Here is a 24,626-nt window from a genome sequence, read left to right on the forward strand (position 1 = left end):
CCTAGACGCCTTCCTCTCGATCGGTAGTCTGCTCGCGGGTGCATGTGCTCACCAAGTGTTGAAGGACCAGGGTCGTAGCTAGGGAAGAAGAGACCATGTTTTCTCCTCTTTTCTGGTGGCCCCTTGGAGTGAGAGAAATAATGCAGAAAATAGGGAGGAGTGGAACTGCGGGGTCCTCGGGAGCTGGGGGGCCAGGTTCTCTGAACCCACTCGCTCAGTTATAGCTACACCCCTGAGGGAGACCCACTGTGCACATTTTATTTATATTTAGATTTGTCTACAATTTTTTGCCATGCTCTTTTCAGCTGCAGGGTGGCGTCGGCGTCCCGTGACTGGTTGTTTAGGCACTCACGGGGCGATTGATGCAGACTCTCTCCAAGCCACAGATTGTTCTTACTTGATGCGGAAAACATTTGAGCTTTCAGAGTGTTTTGTCCAGCTAAAAATGAATCATACCTGTTTGTTTGTACGGTCGTCCACAGTGTGAAGCTGCCTTATCCATTCGGAAGTCTGTGGTCGAATACTTGAGTACTGGAATTATTTCTTGATACTTTCAAGATGCTGCTCTGGTTGAGTGGGGACCTTAAGCCATTCTAGAGGCAAATGTTTTGTACTTTCCCAAGCAATAGGACGTTTCACAGGCAACCTTTCAGACAAGTTTTCACAGCCTACCGAAGTCAGCATCTTTGTGAGAAGAGAATACAGAAGATATATGGTTTTGTACTGGATTAAACTGTTAACAAATGTACACCTTGAATAGGCAGCTCTAGTGTTTAAAGTAGCATCAGCCCCCAAAACAACAGCTGCATTCTGCTGTTGTAAAAACCCATATATGATATTCCCCATTTAATAATATCCCTTTTTATAATTATGCCTTTAGAGCCCTGGCCAGTAGCTCCACCTCAGAATGTTTTCTTGTTTGGGTACTCACTGCACAGAGAATAGAACACCCACACTAAAAGTAAGGTTTAAAGCTTTATTAGCAACTCCCCACTCACCGCAAACAAGAAGGCAGTGGAATGACTGCAAACAGCAGCAATAATCTCAGCTAAGCAGGAAAACCTGGTGGGTAGTCAAGGGCTCAAGGCCACAATCAAACCTTGGATTAATCAAGCCAGGATTAGAATTTAGCAGACACATGGGTGTAGGACATTAAAGTCACAACCCAAAGGCCAAAATCACAACCCAAATTAGGAATGGAAAATGCCAACCCTGAGGAACTCTAAAGAGCCCCTTAAATCCATCCCATGTTACAGGATCTCCATTCCATATTAAGCAACCAACCGCACTATTGCTCTTGATAGGCTTAGAGCTATCTAGGACCCCTATTCACAAGTCATGATGTATCCAGACACCTCATCTTTCTAATCTCCCTCAATATCTCCAAGGTACAAGATTTTTCCTAAGGTGAGACTCCACAGACTGTACCCTGTGGTTGCTTGTTTAGCTCAGTTAACTGCAGCTACTTCCCCATTCTTGGGTAGCGTTGCCATATACTGGCTTTTCAAATCCGGGTGCCTAATTTTCATATTATGTAAATTGGCTTGAAAATAATTTTTGAGCAGAATGGTGACTGCACGTTTTGCTCCATAACTCCGCTGCTAAAAGAGCTAGAGCTTGTTTTTTTGTTTATTTAAATGAAAGCTGAAATCTGGGTGAATCCAGGTGGGCTAAGTAATCTGGGTGAGATACTTAAAATCTGGGTGAAACCGGGGGGCATGGCAACTCTATTCTTGGGTGTATGTTATAAACATATGCTGTCATCTAGCTGTGTCTTTAGTTAACTCCATATTTCATATGCCCATCAGCATTTCCATGCCTGCCCCATATATACCCCCAAATGGCTCTAACACTCCTTCCCTGGCTATATTCAAAATAGTTTCCTTCTGCTCTGCAGATGGGGTGCTACAAATCATATTCCTTACTAGATAGCAAAGGCAATTAAGATTGAAATCCTATGCAAAATAGTTTCACTATAAGTACCAATGAACTCGGAGAAACTTGCTTCTCAGTAAAACTGCACAGATTCCATCATTATACAAGCACCTTCAGCCAGCAAGGTAGCCATAAGCTTTGAGAAACAGTCTTTTTCCATCCTGGTGTGCTTGTAGCATTATGTGATCCACAACAATCACTGCTTAGTGGCTATTGTAAGAAACTTAGTGGCTAGGGATAACAAACTGAAACTGAATCCAAATAATATGAAGGTGCTCATTGTAGGGACGGGAGCCGTAATTTGGAGTTGGGATAGATCTGCCTGTTCTAGATGGGGTTACACTCCCACTGAAGGATCAAGTACACAGTTTGGGAGTACTTTTGGATTCAAATCTCTGATACCTCAGGTGGAGGTGGTGACCAGGAGTGCTTTTTAATCAGCTTTGGGTGATATGCCAACTGTGACCTTTCTTGGAAGAAGGTGACCTTAAAACAGAGGTGCACATGCTAGTAATCTCCAAACTTGATTACTGCAATGCGCTCTACATTGGACTGCTTCCGTAGATAGTCCAGAAACTGCAACTGGTGCATAATACTGCTGCCAGATTGGTCTTCGTGACATCTCAAAGAGACCATATTAAATCTGTCCTGAAAGAACTACATCAGCTGCCAGTAGGTTTCCGGGCACCATACAAAGTGCTGGTTATTACCTATAAAGCCCTTAATGGCTCGGGTTGAGGTAACTAAGAAAACACCTTCTTCATTATGAACCCCACCGCCTATTAAGATTGCCAAAAGAGGTTCATCTGAGGGTGCCACCAGTTCGCCTGGTGGCAACTCAAAGATGGGCCTTCTCTGTAGTTGTCCCAGGATTGTGGAATGCACTTCATGATGAACACTCCCCGTTCCATCCCTGATGGCTTTTAGGAGACCATTGAAGACACATCTCTTCAGTCAGACTTTTGGTTGAATTGTACTAATTTTTTTAAAATTTGAATTGTATATGTTTTATATTGCTTTTAAATTTTCGGGTGATTTTTTTGTAAACTGCCTTGAGACAGTATAGAAATGTATTAAATAAGTACTAAACTACCTGTAGTACTAACAGAAGGCCTTTCAGTTAAAATGTTAACTATGGCCAGGATCCAAAGAGCTACTTTATACATGTCCAAGGATTTGGGAATGCATCATGGGATTTTTGATATTTTTGTTTAAACAACAGACCCCATAGCGTATCAAAAATTCCTTCATAAAATTGTTTATGTTTCAAAAGCAATTTGCCTTGTGGCATGGAGAATAGTTGCCCTTACATAAAATGCCAAAGAGTTCTTGGAAATGCAAGTTTTGTAACCTGGCCAGTACCCTAAGTAAGGTATATTTGGGGGCATTGTTGCTTATTAGTTGATTTTATTTCTGAAACCATGAATTTTGGCTTTTGAAAAGAGATGTGAACGTATCATCTTACACAACAAAAAAACCTAGAACATCTGAAGCAGAGAATGTTGTTTTCAAATGACCTTCAAGAATTAATGAACATTTATCCTATTTAAGAAAGGATTAGTGATGTTATAATTAAGATACAAAGACTGAGCCTATGAATAGAATTGGTTTTAACCTCAGTTGCCTTGCAATCTAGTGCCATTCTTAATTTAAGGGAAGACGTCTAACATCGGTAGAAATCTGAGATTCAAAATCCCAAGATCACTTATACATATGTTGCCCAACTAAATGCAATATTTTTATTAATTTTAAGTTTATTTGTGAAATGTATATCTACAATTATCTTCAAAAAGTCAAGTCCATTGATTATGGGAATAGAAGTAGAATAGAAATCAATGAAAATGTTAGCAGTAGAACTCTGCGAAGTGAAAAGACAATATTTCTCCTCCGACACACAAAACAATTAAGGAATTTTTGTACATGTAGTGGGGTGCCCTTAAACAACAAACTTGTGTGAAAATATCAAGTTTCCTACCTTCCATTTTAAGAAGATGTTTGAAATATAAGGGCACAATCTACACTCTGCTTGGGAAGTGAACAGTTTGAATATATAGAGATGTTTATATGCTGATTCTAAACAAGTTTAACATGGTTTAAATTCCTTTAAATAAAACAGTATGTGAAAGAGGCTGCAGTCTAACCCTGGAACATCTTTGCATTAGTGCTTATTTGCTTACCAATTAGTGTGTATTAAGGCTACAATCTTATGCACACTTACTTAGGAATAAACCAGGTTTTTAATGTTCCCCACTTGCATGTAAGCATACATTGGTTCGAACTGCACTTCATATTACATTCATATTTCTTTCAGCAGGAATATTGAGCACCATAATAAGACGGTTGCTAAAGCGATAATTATGGAAGACTTAAAAGCTGTCAAATGTAAATGGTATAAGTACACAACAAATGCATGTAGGTAAAATTCCTCTCATTTTCAGCTGTAAATAAACTTTCCATTGTTACTTGCTTTTATTTATTTACATTTATATCTCGCTCATCCGCCAAGGAACCCAGAGCGATGTACCTTGCTATGTTTACTTTAAAAAGCAGCCTCAGTTCTGCTATCACATACATAGTCAAACATCTCCACGCATATTTGAGGAAGGAGTTATGGAACTAGTAGATACACATTCCACCAAAAAATGCTTGAGGCGTTGAGCAATTTAGTGAATGTAATTAGAAAAACGAAGTATTCTCTACACAAAACAAGTTCAATTTAGGAGAAATCTCTTCCTACATTCTAATGTTGGAGAGGAGCGCGTGTTTCAAGTACATAATGCAAGTCTGATGAGAGTTCAGGTAGGCACGACGTCCTCTTCCCTAGTTCCAAATTAATAAATAGGTATTCTACCACTGCCACAAGATTTCTACTACAGTTGAAATGCATTTTAAAGCAGCTTCACGGTGTATACGAATACGGCAGCCACCAATTTCAGCAATTCTACGAACTAATATGTATCCAAGGCAACAAAACTATCAAGATGCTAGGTGTGTTTCACCACTTTTAGCTAAACAAAAGCACGCAGTCAATCTTGAAAATCCAAAGGTTTTCACTTTCAGTACTGTATTAACAATCCACGGTTGAGACCAACCAATCACAGCAGACTGTCATCCTGCAGTTGAAAAGAGATTAACCATCCTCCATACCCAAGCGAACGCAGTGGTGACGTATTTAAAACGAGGCTGGCACTCTGAAATGCAGTCCGCTGTCTTGAGCATGCTCAGATGCACAGGAAAGGGGGCGTTGTCGAATAAGAGAAAGTGTTATATTACGCCGCGCCGGGGAAGTCCTCCAGTATCCCATCATGCAACGGGCTGAAGGATCACATACCAAAGAGACGGTGGAAAAGGCATTAACTTTATTGGGGCTGCGGTGCGGGGTGACATGAGCAATTGTTGCCACAGTTGTTTCCCAGTGCATGGACTGAGATTCTAGGTTTCCCTGCAGAGGAGGCGGAGCCGGAAGGGGCGGAAGATGGCGACCCTCGTGTTGGATAATGGTGCCTACAATGCCAAGATCGGGTACAGTCACGCTCATGTGAGGTGAGAAGCCCCTTTCACTCTGTCCTCTCTGTCTCTAGGGGGCGCTGGTGGTGGAGTTCGGTAGGCGGCTCGGGCGAAGATGCTCGCATCGGCCCCCGCAGTGGTACCCTGATGATACGCTTTGCTGTTTCACCTGTCGGGTGTGATGAAAGAGCCACACTCTTCCTCTCTGGACGTTTTTTTAGTGCACACTCCTAAACATTTATTTATCGCTTCTAAATTCTATCCCATGATAAATACCATGTTCTTATCACAATATGCATGCATTATAAACACGCATCGGAGACCCGTTTGATGCTGCAGTCCTATGGAATTTTTTTGAATTGGAATTAACTCTCCATTTCTTGATTTGAATGGGGCTTATCCCCAAATTAAATGTGAGCAAGTGGTAGTCTGATAGTGTTTTATTTTCCACCTTCCCCATTTTCTGCTTGAATTCTGTATTTGATTATTGTATTTTTTATTTTATTTTTTGGTTAGCTGTCTTAAGATTTGTATATGATCAGGTGGGGGTATAAATATAAATAAATTTTGTAGTCATGCTGATCAAGATCGGCTCTTAAGAAGCCTTCTGTTTTAGGGATCTTTAGCCCCTAACACATTAAAGGGGTGAAAGAATTCTAATCTGTTCAGATCTGATTGTTGCTAGCTGAAATGAGGAAGTGGAAACCAATAGGATCAAATAGCACAGTCCAAAGTAGGGACTGTAGTTGAAAACCGCTAGTTGACAATTTTTTTTTTAAACTACCCCCACCACCTAGCCATACACATGGACTTTAGCTTTAGCACTTTAATACTGAAGCAGCTGTGGGGGAAACTGAGATTTGGAGGACGTAAAATAAATACTTTTGGAACAGGCAGCTGATGGGCCCCGTGGGTTTTCTTACACACTTTGATATGGACACGGATGGGAATCTACCAGTTGAATGGATCCATCCCATGCCCAGTTGAATTCCCCAAATAGTCAACTGTCCAGTTTTTTATTATAGAATACATTGTTTTGCGCTGTACTGTACAAACAAAATACAGTCAGAGAATAAGTGACGCAAGATTAAGATGGTTTCCCCTACGTTTGGGCCATCTTGTATTGATGTAGGAATATGCAAACTTGAGTTACAAAGAGATTTTCCCTCAAGTAGAATTTAAAGGTATGTGTTTCTGACCTATGTAAAGATTAAGGATAATTGCAGATGCAAACTATTTTCAGTTACTTCAGGATATTGTTCAACTTATTCCCACAATTTATTTCAGTTCTAGAACCAGCAATCCATCTGGACAGCAGTTTCCTCTCATAGGGTATAGTTTCCTAGGGTTTGGGGTTTTTGTATATGTGTAGCATTCATATTTCCCTTTGGGGTGTTCAGCATACTTCATATACTTTATCTGATCACATACATTATATTTAAAATCCAGGCCTTCATTCAGACTGAACAAGTTTGCTTTCTTTCTTCTGTCATTATGCCTGAAGTTGGTCTCTTTATAGTGGTCAGATCCATAGATCTGCCGGTTAAGTTCTCTGAAGCCAATGACTCTATCATGGATCTCTATCCCTGGATTATGTACCGTAAACAATCTTACCCAAGACCTAACATATGTGCACTCAGGTCATCCTGATATCCACATATGTGTGACCCTAATCAGTAAGAAAACTGTCTCTGGAGAAACATGTAAATAACTTGTGCAGGCATTATGATGTTTCTGTCTGGGTTAGGGCATGAGGGGTGTCAAGGGGAAAATCAGAGGAGGGGGGTGAGAACCACAGAGGGGTAGTATATGGGATAACAGTCATGAATGGTCCTTGTATTTTCCCTCTACCTTGCATTGCGATGTTCCTTCGTAAGTAATTCTACCATTGTACATGAAGGTCTCAGACACTTCCAGACAGATAGGTAAAGCCAGTACTTTCAGAATTACATTTGAATTATAAACTCTAGCAAGAAATGCAAAACATTGTTTCAAGGCAATAACCATTATCTAAGGAAGGACCCATCTGGTCCCCTTTTCTCTGTATGACCGGTTCACCTAGTAGTCTGCATGCTTCTGACCAAAGAATCCCTTGCAGGGAAACCTGGGATGCACACAGGCTGCAGTCTGTCCATCTGAACCCCTGTGGCCGGGTTCCTGGGGCCATGACTGCTTGATGGCCCATAGACAGGAATGGTTCTGTGCTCAGAATCATTTTCCATGCAATGAAAGGAAAAGGAGAGTAGGCATTTTCTAGTGAACAACTGTTGCTTTTCAGTCCCTTGATAATGCCCTTAAAATAACAGGGTTTTTAAATTTATTTGGACACCATTTTGTTTTTGACAACACATTCTTTTTGTGCAGCAAAAATTGGGGCACTTGTAAATAATTTACATACTGCAGCACTAGAAAATCCAAGAGAAAGGCTTCTCCTTTTCAGATTAAGAAGTACCTGATCTAAAACTGAAATAAAACTGAATGTGGGCAGATCTCCTAATGTTCAAATCACATTTCTAAGAATGTAAAAACAAGTCATTCAGAAACATTGCATTATTTTTTTCTGCAGAGCTCTGAACTGATGTATGCTACACCAGGGTTTCTCAACACCAGGGTTTCTACACCAGTCCGCAAGCCACTGGGTACCTTTCTGTGAGACATCACTAATAAAAATCACTCTCCAAAAAACAATTTCGGGCCAACGGAAAAACTCTGGAGCTCATTTCCAGGCAGCCCTCGCTGCTGGATAATGTTCATTCCGCTTCCTTGAAATGAATGTTATCCAGCAGCGAGGACTGCCTGGAAATGAGCTCCGGAGAGCTGCCCGAAATAGTTTTTTGTGGGTGAGGGGGGCCCCTTACTAACAGCTGGTCCGGGAAATTGCGCACAAATAATGTACCCGTCCATGACTCCAAAAACGTTGAGAAACACTGTGCTACATGAACAGCATATGTCTTGGGCAGATTCTTCAGGGCTGGGCAAACAGCATGGATTTCTTTTGTGAGCACCACAGAGTATTCCAGTGTTATGTTAATACTATTAGTCCTTTACATGCCAAGTGGGATAGAGCTGGCCAGCCATGTTCCACTTTCAACTGCTACTGAAGTAGTTATTTGAATCTAACATTCATCTATAGATAGCAACTTGTTGAAATCTGTATCTAAGAAGCTGCTGGTTTTTTTTCACCCAACAGTGTCATTCCCAACTGTCAGTTTAGATCAAAAACTGCTCGTTTGAAAACATTTACAGCTAACCAACTGGATGAAATTAAAGATCCATCTGGGCTTTTTTATATTCTCCCTTTTCAAAAGGTAATTATGATCTGGGTGACATTTTAACACATATAGGTAAAGTTTAGTAAAGAGTGATACAGTGTTTAAAACGCAGAGGATAGAGAAGTATTTGTTTCTCTTTATAAAATGATGATGATACAGTTTAGGTAGGAATTGTGGTTTATACTTTTTAAATTCAGGCTTTTGGCCAATGAGCTGTCTTCTGCTATATAATATAATTATAAATATAATATGCTGAGTTATACATCTTAGTAAATATATATTATATGATAAGCACAAACTGGATAGAATTTTACTTTGAACATTTGCTTTTTCCAACATCAAAAAGTATTATTTTTAAAGAAATTGAGAGGCTTCCAAAGTATAATCTAAGGAGATAATTTATTTCTTATATCTGATCCTAAACAGCTTTATATTGTTTTATAATTGTGTAAATTTTATATAGATGGACAGAGTTAAACTGATGGGATGGATGCCTAGTCCAGTGCTCTGAGTGCTTTACTAGTACATACACAAAGCAATTTTGTATGTGAACTGCCCCGCTCATCTTAATGGAGGATGCCACTCCATCTTTTCATCACAGCATCTTTCAAGATATTATTTTTAAGTTTCCTGTCATATAATTTGTTCAGCTAAAAGATAGTGTGAAAAATTTAAAACCAAATATATAATCAATAATCAAGTTATTATAGACTGGTAATTTTATGTTGTCTTTTTAAATAATAACAGGGCTACTTGGTAAACTGGGATGTTCAGAGACAGGTATGGGACTACCTTTTTGGAAAAGAAATGTATCAGGTAATTAAAATACTTGAAAATAAAGCCAGAAGCATCGCTAAAAATCCTAGGACCATACTGGTAATACTCAATTCATTTGTAGGAAACCATCATTACATTGAGATAATTGCTTGTGAACCAAAGTTTTATTGAAAACTGTGAATGCTTTGATTTCCACAAATGTACTTTGCTTAGTATTTATTTGTTAAAAATATGTAATCTGAAATCAATATCAACAGATAAAAATCCATATATGTGTATAAAATCTGGAGATTTAGGAGTTTTGTTGATACAAATGCTGAGGGCGTCTCCCCCTCTCCACTGCTTAGCCTTTTCTGCTATATTGAAGTTCAGTTTGCAGACTTTGTACCCCAACATGTGTGATGATGCCAATACTTATCAGTCGGTGTTTACTCATGGCTATATTCTGGATCAGTGTCTCCTGGCATGCAGTGTGAATGCATACTGGCCAGTCTACAATGGGCATATTTGTCCAGTGCTCATTGAGACCAGGGGTTATAAGATGGAGTGGTCATCTACAGAACAGGGCTGTAGGAGTCCATTTGTTTGTTGTAAATGTGCCTTATTATTGGTAGTAAGGTGCAGCATAGTACAACCACTGTGGTTTTTATTTACTATTTATCATATGTTTATACCACCTGATATGTGCATCTCTAGGTGGTGTACAAAATTTAAGCAATCTAAAAAGTCACAGATTAAAATCCATGAAATACAATAAAAGCAATCACTTAAAACAGTTATTAAAACAAATTATTAAAATTCTAATTAAAAGCCTGTAAGAACAGGTGAGTCTTTAGGGTTTTCTTTACTGTCCTTGGAGAGCTGCTGCCAGTCAGTGTAGGTAATACTGAGCCAGATAGACCAATGCTCTGATTTGGCATAATGTCACTTCCTATGTACCACTGCTGAAAGCTAGTGCAGTGTAGTGCCTAGAAGTGTGGAACCATCAGTTAAGAAGTTTCCAGTTCAAATTTCAGCTTAGCCCTGAACTCACCTGGTGGCCTTAAACAAGCCACTCTCATCCTCGGTCTTCCACCTAAATTATGGAGACACAAGCAATGGGCTCTACCTTACAGAGTTGTTATAAAGGTTACTGAAAAAATGCATGTGTAGTGCATTGAAGGCTTGAAATGTACAGCATATGTTATTAGCATCTGTGTTAATAGCCAGGGCATATTCTTATATAATTTTTTGTTTTCCTAAAATGTTGTTTCCCACTCTTGTCCTACATAGGTAGACTTTGTAGATACCACTGCTATAATCACAGAACCGTACTTCAACTTTAGTTCAATTCAAGAGTCTATGAATGAAATATTATTTGAAGAATACCAATTCCAAGCAGTTCTCAGAGTAAATGGTGAGTATTAAGTTTTATTATAGTACATTGTTGAAAACTGGTGTGAGTTGGCATACGCATGGACAATAAACATTGTTTAATGATGACACTATGCCTTGGTACTGTTTCAGCTGGGGCTCTCAGTGCCCATAGATACTTCCGTGATAACCCATCAGAATTGTGTTGTATCATTGTCGACAGTGGCTATTCTTTTACACACATTGTACCTTACTGCAGAAGTAAGAAGAAGAAGGAAGCAATTATAAGGTAAAGAACTTTGTTGTTATTGAAAAGTGAACTTCTAGCTATTACCATGCTTGCTCATGCTTGTGCCTTTGCACATGTGTGTACCTCATTTGTGTGTCCAGGGCAAGAACACCAAATCAGTTTCTGGAGAATTACTTTTGATCTGGAGTAATTACTTGACTGCTGGGAGTACCCTTCAAATCCATATCTAGCTCTGACCAAGCAGGGAAGCAGGCAGCTATCTATCCAGGAGAGAAGACTCAGATTAATTAACACCAAATTAAGACCGGCATGAGCGACCTTTAGAATTGTGGGTCTAGATAATAAGATGTCATTGTAAAGTACTCAACCAGCATGGTGTAGTGGTTAGAGTGCTGGACTAGGACCGGGGAGACCCGAGTTCAAATCCCCATTCAGCCATGATACTAGCTGGGTGGCTCTGGGCCAGTCACTTCTCTCTCAGCCTAACCTACTTCACAGGGTTGTTGTGAGGAGAAACTTAAGTATGTAGTACACCGCTCTGGGCTCCTTGGAGGAAGAGCGGGATATAAAATGTAAAATAATAATAATACTCCAAAAGGCAAACAAGAGGCCAGGACTTCTTCAAGGAAAGATTGTTTATTAAAAGGGTAAGCCCAATAGGCAGTGAGTAAGTGACTTGAATTAAAAAGGGTTGAAGACTATTTTGGTGAAAAGGAGGGAGAAGTGGGAACTGACCAAAGTCAGGATACTTGTAAGGAAAACTCGGAGAGGCTTGTAAAAAGAAAATAACTTTTAAAAAGTTGTATTCAATTACTACAGACTGCTTCCATCTCAGGCTTTCTTAGATACAGTTAAAAAGACTTAGTAGGTTACAAAAATAGGTTGTCTTAGGCACGTTTAAATGCTTATAGAGTCTTCTGAAATGCCCTAGGTAGGATGGGTTTAGGCTAGTGTTTATTTCAATTGCGTTACAGGTAAACTATAATAAAACAGTATCGGGAATATGCAAAAGCACACACCAGAGAAACAGAAATTCTAACGCCAAGTCTGACTAAACAAACTTTTCCCTAGACTAAACTTCCAGAAGCCAAAGCCCAGGCTTCCTTTCCTTGAACTCGCCAAACTCCAGAAGAGAATTCAAGCTTCCTGCCCTCCTATCTTTCAAGGATCTGCAGAGTCATTTTCCTGCAGCCATCCTCCATGGCCACATGTCCTTCTCTCCTAACAAAGACCTGCCCTTCTTGTTCCCAAAATTCCCCGCAACAGCTCTCTAGGTCCCACCCACCTGATGTACTGATTGGCTGCCCTAGAGTTCACCAGAGTGTCAGTCAAGACAAGGGTTCACTTCCTGTTAACTCTTTAGGGGAAGGGGTGGCTGATCACTACACTGTCAGAGATGGGGAGACTCTTATTTTGGCAGGGAGCGCATTCCAAAGCCTTTGGGTAGCAACTGAGAAGGCCTGTCTCTGAATAATCCATGGAGTCCCACTAGCAACTGGCAAAAAACCCAAATCCAGTATTCTAAACGGCATTTGTACACAACATGGAACACTAAGCTAGGGTAGAACGTAAACATGTGCTAGTGCACTAAGGTTTGGGGATTCTGAAGGGCAAGGGTGGGATCTTTGAGAGAAAATGAGAAACTGTATTTTCTGAAGAAATGAGTGCTTTCCAAAGACTTGGGCAGTGTCTTCTCCAGCAAGTCTGCTCTTGTAAGCACACTGAGCTCAGTGAATTCAGGTGAACTAGAGGTTTAGAACAAAGAAAGCAAAAGACAGGAGACGCTTCTGAAAATGGGGCTTCTTGAGTAACAAAAGGACAGGGGTGGGTATGCACATTTTCTAGATGATGGGTCCTGGGGGTTGAATAAGTCTGGTAGTTCTAGTTGTTAAGAAACTAAAGGAGACAGGGCCCTTGATGAACCAATCAACCGGGGACAATATTTGCTATGATTGCTTTAGTGTGAGATTAGGTTAGTCTATTCAGGTGTCTGTTGTCCTAGGACTTTAGCTGCTTGGTCAGGCAATTTTCTGTTAAAATGCAAACTACTGGACATGGCTCCTGCCTCCCCTGTCAAGAATTTGAAAGAGATATGGCCCTATTTTATGTGACAGTCTTGCTTGCCCAAATAGAGGCCTGGAGACAATATGGAGCTGCTCTGGCAACATAATAATGTTAATAAAATAAAATAAATGAAGATTTTATCTCTCTCTCTCTCTCTCTATCTCTCTATCTATCTATTTATTTATTTTGCAGGATTAATGTTGGAGGGAAGCTTTTAACAAATCATCTAAAGGAGATGATCTCTTACAGGTAAAGCTGTAACTAGAAATTAGTAGCATTTTATCCAGAGCTTACTGTGATAAACATTTCTTCGGCATTATAGGGCAAAATATCTTTTTAAAAGCTAGACTTTTGATACCTGAAAGCTTGGAAATCATTTTAATGCTGGGTTGCCAAAGTACTTGGAGCACCTGAACGGCCTCATACCAAAATAGCAACCTCTAGCCGGCCTTCCAGAGGCAGAGGTGAAGGCTGGTGCTAGCGTGTTGAGGTGCTCTGAACACCTCAGTAATTAAACCCCCAAACTGCAGCTTGCCTCCAAATGGCAACCCCCAGCTTTGTTTCCAGCTTGGAGTTGGAGGGGGGCAGGCTGAGGATCAGCTCTTGTCGCTACATTGCACTTTTAAGCGCAGTGCAGCCTTGGGGAGGATCTCCACCTCTTCTCCAGCGCCAAGTTGTTAAGTGTAGCAAGCTGAATTGGGGACCTCTGGCAGTGAAGGCACTCGTCCTTTAAAGCTAAATCCATATCATGCTCCCTGATCACTTTAACTCCTTTAAGCAGGAACAGAACAAGCGTTTAAAGCTTTAAACATTTAAAATGCATTTGCTACAGCCTGATAATATACTTGTTTATTCAGAAGTTTTTGAGTTTTTTGATGGGGCTTACTAGTATCTAGTAAGTGTAGCCTTAATTTGAAACATGTTCATGGGAGCAGTAGCTGATATCCAGAGCAGTCTAATATGGACACTTTGAACATCTGCCACCACAGAGCGCTAACCTCTGCACTCTCCCCAAATGGGGAGACATTATTGAACAAATGGGGAGACAGTCATGCACAAGAGCACAAATGCTCTTTAGAGCTCACTCACACTCCAGAACAGCTCTGTTAGAGCAGAAGCACGTCACTGAGAGTCAAGCAACATGACTCTCTAAAAAAACACTCCCAGAGTGCAGGCGAGCTCTGAACTCTTGCACAAGGCTGCTCACATTTCAGGAAGTGCACAGTCTAGTGCTGCGTGGCAGAGGATGTTAGGAGTGCTTGTGAGAGACTGCTCTGGATGTTGGTCAGTATTGCCAGGAATCTCTGAGCAGTTCAGCCACAGGGAAGCAAGACAGCCAGAAATGCTTCCCTCCCCACCCTCAAGTCCTGTTAAGGTGAAAATTCCATCCAATATTTGTCCATTGCTCAGGAAATCCAGTCTTGCAATATACAATTATTTTCCAAATATTGATAGTACTGAAAATATTTGATATATCTATAATATAAAGCTGCTTGGGCCTCACTCACTGATTGACTCAGTGACTGACATGAAACTCCCAGACCAAACGACAAAAGATAGAAACATGCCATATTCGTAGGTAGGTTTCAGACCTAGCCCAGACTACTAAAAACATGGAAAACCCCATAAAGATTCATTACATTCCCAGAAAATGCAGAAAAACTCTCCCATTGGAAAAGCATGGGTTAGGGTTAGTGTAAGACTTAGCATAAGCATGAGCGTTGGGATAGGATTGGGGCTCAGATTAGGGCTAGGGCTAAGGTTCGATCAAACTTTAGCAGTTTTCTCAGGTACTTTTACAAACAGAAATTCCCAGAGTTTGTGGTACAGGATGCATGCTTGCAAACCACAAGCCATGTATAGATATACTAGTAAAAAGACTTGCAGTTCTCAAGCATATGACTGCATATGATCAATGACTGTTGCTGTTGTCTATCTTGCATTTCTTTAGATTTGGAGCCCTTTAGGGACAGGGATCCATCTTAATTATTTATTATTTCTCTGTGTAAACTGCCCTGAGCCAATTTTGGAAGGGTGGTATAGAAATCAAAATAAATAAATAAATATGAATGTCTTGTCTCTCTGTGACTCTAATCCTGTTTTCTGCCTGTAAGGAATCATTTCCAATGGGAGATTTTTTCTGCATTTTCTGGGACATTAATTATTTTTTGCATGGTTTTGGATTTCTTTCTTAGTCTGGGTGAACTCTGGAACCTACCTGCAAAAACTGTATGTTTCTATATTTTGTGTTTTGCTCTGGGAGTTTCATGTTGGTCGATGAGGACTTTACAAGCATATTAATGTTTTATCTCACTGTGACTCTAGTCTTTTTCTGTCTGAGGTCTCATTCCCCATATTTGCCTATAGGAGAGTTTTTCCACATTTTCTGGGGCATTATTAACTTTTTGTGGGGTTCTGGATTTATTTATTTTGTTGTCTGGGCAAGGACTGGAACCTACCTGCGACAATGGCATGTTTTTCATGGTTTGATCTGGGAGTTTTGTATACATCAGTGAGTCAGTCAGTGTGCGAGTAAGGCCCATGCAGCTTTATATTATATATACGTTTTTCATTGTAAAAAGCAACAAGAAAAACTAGTGTCAATAATTAGGCCTCAGAACTATTTTACACTATCCACTGCTTCAAACAAAGGTTTTATGAAAGAGTATTTTCCCTGAATGTCAGTTCTGTTTTTTATACCAGAGCAACACTTTTAAAGCAATGTCAAAGCCTTGTGTTCAGCTAAAAGCCATGAAAATTCTGCTGTGTTGGCAAATCCACCCTCAGCACAGCTAATTGAGAACCCAAATAAAGTATAATATTAGGAACATTCATTTCTCCTTTTGCTGTTCTTTGGTTTAGTATTTAGCATGCCTAACTGCAGGGATTAAAAGCTTAGATCAATTTTTTTTTTAAAAAAAAAATTTACACTTCTACTAGCCAACCCACACAGAGCACCTGTGTGCTCTTTGGGGCTGGCTGTTCCCTTCTCCCTCCTGCCCCACTCTCCCTCCCTCCCTTCTGCCCCACACTCTTGCCTCTCTTCCCCTCCCTCCCACCCCACTCTCTCTTGCCCTCCCTCCCCCTCCTCTCTCTCACCCTCCCCTCCCTCTTGCCCTCCTCCTCCCCCCTGCCCCACTCCCTCTTGCCCTTGCCCTTGCCCTTGCCCTCCCCCTGCATTTTAAAAAGTTCTACTTACCAGGCCGCTCCCACTGCTCCTCCTCCCGGGCGGCGAACAGGAAAGTCCCGCCACCCGATTCCCTCCCACCCCAGTCTCTCTCCCATAGTCTCAGCAGCCTCGGCGGCTGGTTCCGGTACCGCCTGGCTGAGAGCTGCCTCCGCGGCCTGTCCTACCGGCGGGACCGCCACACCAAGTGCCGCCTCCACAGCCTGTCGTGCCCGCTGCCACCACTTGCCAGTCTTTGTGGCCGGCCGCAGGCCAGCCACCTCTCCCCCCCACCTTCTCCCCTGGTATCGGGGCCCGCCGCCTGGCCACCGGCCGCCTCATCACATTGGCCCTCGGCTGGGCCTGCCACTGCTTCGCTGCGGCCGGGCCGGGCCCATGACCACCACCCGTCACCAGGCCGGGCCCACCAGCGGCCCTGGCTCGTAGCCGGCCAATTCTCCTTCTCCTGGGTGTGCCAGCCAATCAGGCGCCTCCACAGCCCAGCCAATCATCTGGGCTGCCGGGACACATTTTCCCTGGGCACACCTAGGAGAAATATATAGATAGATCCTGCTCTTCCTCCAAGGAGCTCAGAGCAGCGTACATGGTTATTTTTATCCTCACAACAACCCTTAGAGGTAGGTTAGGCTGAGAGCTACATGACTGGCCCAGAGTCAGCCCATGAGTTTCATGGTTGAATGGGAATTCCAACTTGGGTCTTACATAGGAAACACAGGAAGCTGCCATATACTGAGTCAGACCATAGGTCCATGTCGCTCAGTATTGTCTACACAGACTGGCAGCGGCTTCTCCAAGGTTGCAGGCAGGAATCTCTCAGCCCTGTCTTGGAGATGCCAGGGAAGGAACTTGGAGCCTAGATGCTCTTCCCAGAGCGGGCTCCATCCCCTAAGGGGAATATCTTACAGCGCTCACACTTCTAGTCTCCCTTTCATATGCAACCAGGGCAGATCCTGCTTAGCTTAAGGGGACAAGTCATGCTTGCTACCACAAGACCAGCTCTTCCTGTCCTAGTCCAACACTCAAACCCCCATCTCATTTAGCACCAAAATATAACATAGCTTAAGTAAGTTTTCATTTAATACTAGTAATAGACCACTAATGTGAATAAAATCAAGCCAAATGTAATTAGCACATTATTTCCTTAAACTTGTAATTTTCATAGGCAACTCCATGTTATGGATGAAACCCATGTGATTAATCAAGTGAAAGAAGATGTATGTTATGTTTCGCAAGACTTTTTCAAGGATATGGAGACTGCCAAGTATGTTTTTTAATATATTGCTAAGTACCAGCCATTGGTGATTTGTCTAAAGCCTGCAGATTTTATTATTTTAGATACTGGCCCTGAAAAAAAGATTAATACCCCATCCTATTGAACTTGGGCCATGAATGCTTTCAATTTTAAATGCCTTTGGTGAAAATGTCCCTAAGCTCAGGCTCAGACTCCACTCTGAGAAACCTGTTCCTAATGTTTAGATTCTGACCTGAAATGCGTTCAGTAATAAGGAGGAAAATTGTCTTTTGAGTATGTGCAGAGTGGCTGTCTATCTAAAGTGTCTGCAACTGGCCACTATGTAACTGGGATTAGGGATAAAGATCTTCCAGAAGACACTAATTGTGCTATGTCCATTGAGGTGATGGAGATAATGTCTTGGGATTTGGGATACATTTGGGATACATTTTGAGCTTGTGGAGGCTGATGATGTGGATAGGATTCTCTGTGGTATGAGTAGGGCATCTTGATCCTTGCCCCTCCTGGTTGATTTGTTGCGGGGGGGCGGTAAGGTCCTGAGTCCAGGAGATAGTGAATTCATCACTCAGGGAGGGAGAGGTTCCTCTAGCTTTGGAAGAATCAGTGGTCTGCCCTCTCCTAAAGTCTTCTTCCCTGGACCGAGATATTAGATCAGTGATTCTCAAACTTGGGTCCTCAGGTGTTATTGGACTTCAACTCCCATAATCCTCAAGCAAAGGCCACTGAGGCTGGGGATTATGGGAGTTGAAGTCCAATAACACCTGAGGACCCAAGTTTGAGAATCCCTGTATTAGATCATTTTAGAACTATCTCCTTTTTAGGGAAGGGTTTGGAGAAAGTCCTTGCTGCTCAGCTACAGAGAATACTAGATGAAATGGATTTTCTTGACCCTTTTCAGTTGGGGTTTAGGCCACGGCACAGTATAGAAATGGTATTGGTCACTCTGGTGGATGATCTCTATTGGAGCCTCGATGAGGGGAGTGTGTCTCTCTTGGTTCTATTAGATCTCTCAGCGGCTTTTGATACCATTGACCATGGCTTCTTTCTGGATCATCTGCAGGGGTGGGAATCAGGGGAACAGTTTTGAGCTGGTTCCGTCCCTACCTTAGTGGATGGTTTCAAACAGTTTGGATTGGAGGTGAGTGTTCTAGCCCATGGCCTCTCTCTTGTGGAGTGAAGCAGGGCTCAGTTCTCACTCCCATGCTTTTTAACATCTATATGAAGCCACTAGGTAAGGTCATCCATTGGTTTGGGGTGAGGTACATCAGTATGCAGATGATACTCGATTGTACATCGCCACCCTGGGCCAATTTGGGGATGCCGTGAATGTGTTGGCCCAATATCTGGAGGTTGTAAGGATTTGGATGGGCCAAAACAAGCTCAGGCTCAAATCCTCCAAGACAGAGTTGCTCTTGTTCAGTTTTTGTTCTGGCCAGGTTCCATCTTTGAATGTTGATGGGTTTGCTCTCCCCTTGAAAGAGCAGGCTCGTGATTTGGGGATTATCCTGGATTCATGGGTCCTGCTGGAACAGCAGGTGGAAGTTGTGGCCAGGAGAGCCTTTGCCCAGCTTCGTCTGGTGCACCAATTGTGGCCTTACCTTGATCGGCAGGCCCTGGCAACTGTAACACATACCTTCTTCACCTCTCGGACTATTGCAATGTGTTCTAACTGTGGGGTTGCCTCTGAAGATGACTCGGAAGCTTCAGCTGGCTCAAAATGCCGCAGCCTGGCTGCTTATGGCCAGCAGAAAATATGATAATGTTTCACCTTTGGTGATGTCTCTACACAGGTTGCCAGTTTGCTTCCGGGTCCAATTCAAAGTGCTGGTTATCACCTATAAAACCCTTCTGGACCGCCTCTCCCATCCAATTTTGATCCGCCCTGTGAGGTCGTCTCATGTGGTCCTTCTCAGAGTTCCGGGCCCAGGGGAGGTACGTGGGGCCCGGGCTCATGGGAGAGCCTTCTCTGTTGCAGCCCCCTCCCTTCTGTCCTTTAAGAAGCCTCTGAAAACTTAACTATTTTGCCAGGCTTTTCGTTTTTAGTGCTTGGATTTTTTTGTCTTCACTGTTTTAATTTATGTAAACTGCCTCAAGTCTAAGAAAGTCAGGTGGTCAATACATTTGCTAAATAAATTAATTAAATTTCAGCCAGGCTTTTATTCTGATTCAAGGGAGCAACTGTCACTGGAGCTTCTGCAGTAGCTCTATATTCTCTTCCACATCACCATAAATCTCCATTTAAGATTCTGCATCTATATGCCCACCCCACATTAATATATTCTTCACATCTCCTCACTTCTCTGCTTGCTCTCTCAACTGTACCTGATGAGTAGACTCCATCACCACACTTGGAGTGCAGCTGCTCCATGAATCCCCCACCCCTACTGCCAGTGGTGGGGTTTCATGTTGGAGCAGTAATATACTGAATTGTGTATATTATAGGTGGTGTTTATATATTATAGGTGTATGCAGTATAGGTGGTATAGCATTGTTGTGGGAGGGAATCATGAAATCTGGGTTTGCATAAATTACTGCTGCAACGTGGATCTCACTCACAAGAAAACAGCTTTTCTGCTGTTGCCAGTAGCCTTGAATTGTCTTGGGCCTCACATCCTTTGTCCCATTCCTGTCTTCTGCCTTGCCTAGGCATGTAACAGCCTCACAGTCCTTTAAAGATGTTGTGAAAATCCACAGCTTCTTCAAAATCTTTCTAGGAAACAAAAACCTCATATTTTCTGCCTCATGCACTATTAGTTAACTATCACTCTTGCTGCTAATCTGATAGGCTATTCTACTGGCCAGACATGAGGGCAAGCACTGTGCCACTTGTGCACTCTGTATGTATGATATGGTTTAGACTACACACATTTATATGTTCTGAATTTCAACATCCTGTTCCAGATTGAAGGGGGAAGAAAATACAGTCATGCTGGACTATGTTTTGCCAGACTTCAGCACAATCAAAAAAGGGTTTTGTAAGGTACTGGTGTAAAGTCATCCTCATAATTTTTTGTGTTTGCTCTATAAAGTACTACAAGAAGAATTTAATATCCTAAATTATATTATCTTTACCCTTTTTGTTTTGCATTTCTCACTTCAGCTAAAAACAAATTACATTCTAGACTTATTGTAACAAAAATCACTTGCCAGGTCATTACATGCTATATTTGTACACTGATTATCACCATAAAACACCACTTGGCAAGTGAAGTAGCCATTGCTGGCCCTGGGAGCAGGGATGAATGTAGAAGGTGCTTTCCCCTTGGGTGGGTACGGAGTGGGGGGGGAGTGCTGCTTTAGATAGAGACGAAGCTGTAGACCTAAACTATTATTCTTAATGCATTGATTTATTCTCTGACTCTCCAGTCCTAACATGTTAGCCACAATCAGAGACTCAGTACATGTTGCTCCACGATGACTTGCAATTGCATAGAAGAGATCTATAGCCCTCATATTTACATGGATCTTGCAGCTATAACCTGTTTTGTGCGTACTAGTTTTTGAAACAGTAAAATAACTAGCATAAAGCCTTTCTTTCAAAATACAGAATCATTTTATCTCTCTTCAGATATTATCAGCGTGTGCAGCACTCATTCTTACAGCAAGGAAAGATGGAAGGAAGTCCTACCCCACTGCTGTCACTTCCTCCCGGGGGGTGCACATGCTCACAGTGCCACTTGTCTGACGGGGGAGGCACTGTAAGCATGTTCACCAGTGATTCCATGAGCTGCAATCTCAATCAGTCATGCTTGCAGCTCATGGAATTGCCAGTGAACACACTTACTGCTCCTTCCCCCTTAGAACGACACCATAAGCATGTTCGTCAGGTGCAAGTGACAGAAGAGCTTTGCTTGCACTGATTATGTCTGAAGAGGGCTTCTGTCTCGAACCTATACTGCAAGCATAGTGCCATGGTGCTAATGACACCAAGAAAAAGTATTCCAGAAATTTCTTCTTGACATGAAACACTGCATACTTGCTCCATCATAAAAAGATATCATCTGATTTTGTTGCCTTCTTAAATACCAATTTTGATGTTAATTTTGGTTGTTCTAAATGCTGGCCAGGATCCAAAGAGTTACTCAAGGGGTGCCCAAAGTTTCATAAATGCATAATAGATCCCCCACCCCCAAAAAATCTTTTGAGCAAGAGATTCCTTGCCATATCAAAATCTGCTTTAAGATCTCCTTACTTTCAAAGTAGTTTGCATGTGGCACAGTGGGCTGCTGTTTGATTAATGTGAGCACCAAGTCCCTTTGAGCATGCAAAACTGGGAATGCAGTTCTTTGGATCCCAGATACTGTGTGGGAAGATGTGTATGTCATAAAATCATATCTATTAAAGCAAGAAAATAAAATATAAACTATGGAAGATGTGTATGTCATTGTTTGTTTTTAATTCACATCTATTTGATTTAGCCAAGGGAAGAAATGGTGTTAAGTGGAAAATACAAAACTGGTGAACAAATACTTCGTCTTACAAATGAGCGATTTGCTGTTCCAGAGATACTCTTCCATCCATCAGATATTGGCATTCAAGAAATGGGAATTCCTGAAGCCATTGTTTATTCCATTCAGAACTTGCCTGAAGGTAGTCTATTAAAAACAATGTAATATTTTTAAAATCTTGCTGTGGAATGCATTGTATAAATGATACATTATTTTGCTTCAAAAGCTCACTTGCTAAGGACAAAAGCTTCATTGTCTTTAGATATCTTGTTTTTAATATTAACATTAAATAATGGAATCACTATTTCACATCCATAACATCACAAATGTAAAATTTGCATTGAAAATCTGTAACCCAACATAGCATGTCTTCCTTACCAAATTGAACTATTCCTAACATTAATGAACTCCACAAATTTAATAAAACCCTTAAAAGTAATATCATTTGGATAAATCTCTAGTTAAATTATGACTCATATGGTTGGTCTAAATATGTGAAACCTCTGTTAAAGTGGGGTCTGTCTGATATCAATGAGCTTCAGGAGCACATGCTCCCTTCCCCTTGCCTACATGAGCATCAGTTCCATTCTAAGTTAAAGTAAACTGATATTGGTCATGATGTCTGAACCCACTAATCTTGGTTTATTCTAGTCCTTTCTTCAAATAAGCCAAGATCTGTATTCAGGTTTGAAGTTAAAGATCTCAGCTTATTTGAAGTAAGTAGGCTAGAATAAATCAAGTTGGTAGATTCAGATATCACTCATAACCAATCTTGGTTTATTTTAACCCAGAGCAGAAATGGATGCTTACCTGGATTCGGGGGGGGGGGGTCACTCGCTCCTGAAGCTCAGAGATGTTGCTTGCTTTAACTGAAATTCCTCGTGATAACAGAACCAGTCCATTTATCAACAAAAAAGCCCCTATTGTATCTTGACCGATTACTGTTGTAAAGCTTACAGTCACCTTTGAAATATCCAGGGTTCTGAATTAAAGCAATTTTAACATTCCGCTCCTAAACTTTAAAGTAATGTATTTTTGTTAAATGCCCAAGTGTGGAGCTTAGGTCATGTTGGGACTGCCTCTAATGCAAATGTGTTTTCTTTCCCAGCTACTTAATTTAAAAAATTCAGCAAATTCTTTCAGAATACTGAATTGTCTTGGTCTTCTTCATAGAAATGCAGCCTCATTTCTTCAAGAATATTGTTCTGACTGGAGGAAACACTCTTATCCCAGGCTTCAGAGATCGTGTTTACTCTGAGGTTCGATGCCTCACTCCAACAGACTATGATGTTTCTGTTGTTCTGCCAGAGAAGTAAGTTGTGTTTCCCCTTACAAATGAAGATTCTCAGTTGTTATCAAAAGGAACAATATTATCCTTTACCATTTTATATTCTGTTCTTCCATAACTGTTTAGATGGCATCAGCCCTGGCTCTAGCTGATACTATACGTTTATTATTTATCATATTTATATACTGTATTTTATCCATTTTATACTGCTTTAGCCAAATGTGTTTTTACTGTTTATGCAATTAAAGGTTTTTGGGGGTTTTTACTTTCAGCCCTATTACTTATTCCTGGGAAGGTGGAAAGCTGATTTCTGAAAATGATGATTTTGAAGATATGGTAGTAACAAGAGAAGACTATGAAGAAAATGGGCATAGTATATGTGAAGAGAAATTCGATATATAAATTCGATATATATATAAATTACTTGAATATTTGGATTGTGTTATCTGATCATTGAACTGGCCAGTTTTTTAAAAAAGTTGAAATTATGTTCTAGATCTTCTAGAACTGGAACTGTACTAGAAATTAAAGTACTATATATAGTACCTTGTTTTTATATATAATAAATGTTCATATTCCTGCGTAGTCAAATGCTGTCAAAAGCTGAAATCATATCTATAAGTTTCTTCATCCAATTAACATGTTAATGTATTCTGTAACAATCTGAAACTACTCATCTGATACTGAATCTAAAATGTATTTGGTTATTTAATTCTGGGGTGTGTGTGTGTGGGGGGGGGATATAGATAAATTGCTATACAGTAAGCCCATTCACACAACCGGGTGGGGAGAAAGGCTGGGCTGTGCTCCACTCCACTTACCTCCCTGCCCTGCCGCCACCCCCCAGACCATCATGTTAGGAGTCTTCGGTGCACCACTACATTCCCTGACAGTCAGCACTGCTCTGCTGGAGCACGGAGCTCCAGAGGCTGGGATGATGTATCCCAGCCTCCGGGTATCCTACAGTGAGGGATTCCCACAGGAGGGCTCTAGGCACTCATCTCTGTGTCTTCTCAAACTGAACATAGCCTGAATGGACACATAATCCTGGAACCTGGGTTAACAGGGTGCTGGCCCAATCCCAGCAGTTTTGACACACAGCCTAACCCAGGATAGGCAGCACGTGAGAACAGCCTCAGTGTTTTTACCCATGTTTGGATTGAGGGGTTCTGGATTGTGATGCAACACAACCAATCTAATCAGCCACTTGTGTGTACAGTCTGTTTATACTATGTACAGAATGAGATGGCTGGTTTTCCACCTCAGACTAGGAACTAGGTTTTTTCAATGCTT

General features: G+C 41.3%; 1 protein-coding gene across 2 annotated transcripts; it reads left to right on the forward strand.

Annotated features, from left to right (window-relative positions):
* The first annotated feature begins 5,199 nt into the window (after nt 1-5,199).
* ACTR6 (actin related protein 6) lies at nt 5,200-23,918 on the forward strand. 2 transcript variants are annotated; one of them, XM_053252790.1, is made up of 11 exons: nt 5,202-5,478; nt 8,633-8,750; nt 9,462-9,530; nt 10,764-10,887; nt 10,998-11,133; nt 13,351-13,407; nt 17,508-17,606; nt 20,499-20,577; nt 22,016-22,187; nt 23,219-23,357; nt 23,606-23,918. In XM_053252790.1, the coding sequence occupies exons 1-11, from the start codon at nt 5,411-5,413 to the stop codon at nt 23,733-23,735; spliced, it is 1,191 nt and encodes a 396-aa protein (XP_053108765.1). In that variant the 5' UTR covers nt 5,202-5,410; the 3' UTR covers nt 23,736-23,918. The 2 variants fall into 2 exon arrangements, with proteins under 2 accessions (XP_053108766.1, XP_053108765.1); XM_053252791.1 differs by lacking the exon at nt 13,351-13,407 and having other exon boundaries at nt 5,200-5,478.
* Nucleotides 23,919-24,626: the final 708 nt, after the last annotated feature.

The sequence above is a fragment of the Hemicordylus capensis genome, chromosome 5, assembly GCF_027244095.1.
Source record: "Hemicordylus capensis ecotype Gifberg chromosome 5, rHemCap1.1.pri, whole genome shotgun sequence".
Classification (NCBI taxonomy): Eukaryota; Metazoa; Chordata; class Lepidosauria; order Squamata; family Cordylidae; genus Hemicordylus; species Hemicordylus capensis.

Coding starts and splice junctions, on each gene's coding strand:
- ACTR6 (XM_053252790.1), top strand. CDS start 5,411: ATGGCGACCCTCGTGTTGGATAATGGTGCCTACAATGCCAAGATCGGG. Junction 10,888..10,997: donor AGCAGTTCTCAGAGTAAATG/GTGAGTATTAAG, acceptor GTACTGTTTCAG/CTGGGGCTCTCAGTGCCCAT. Junction 13,408..17,507: donor AAGGAGATGATCTCTTACAG/GTAAAGCTGTAA, acceptor TAATTTTCATAG/GCAACTCCATGTTATGGATG.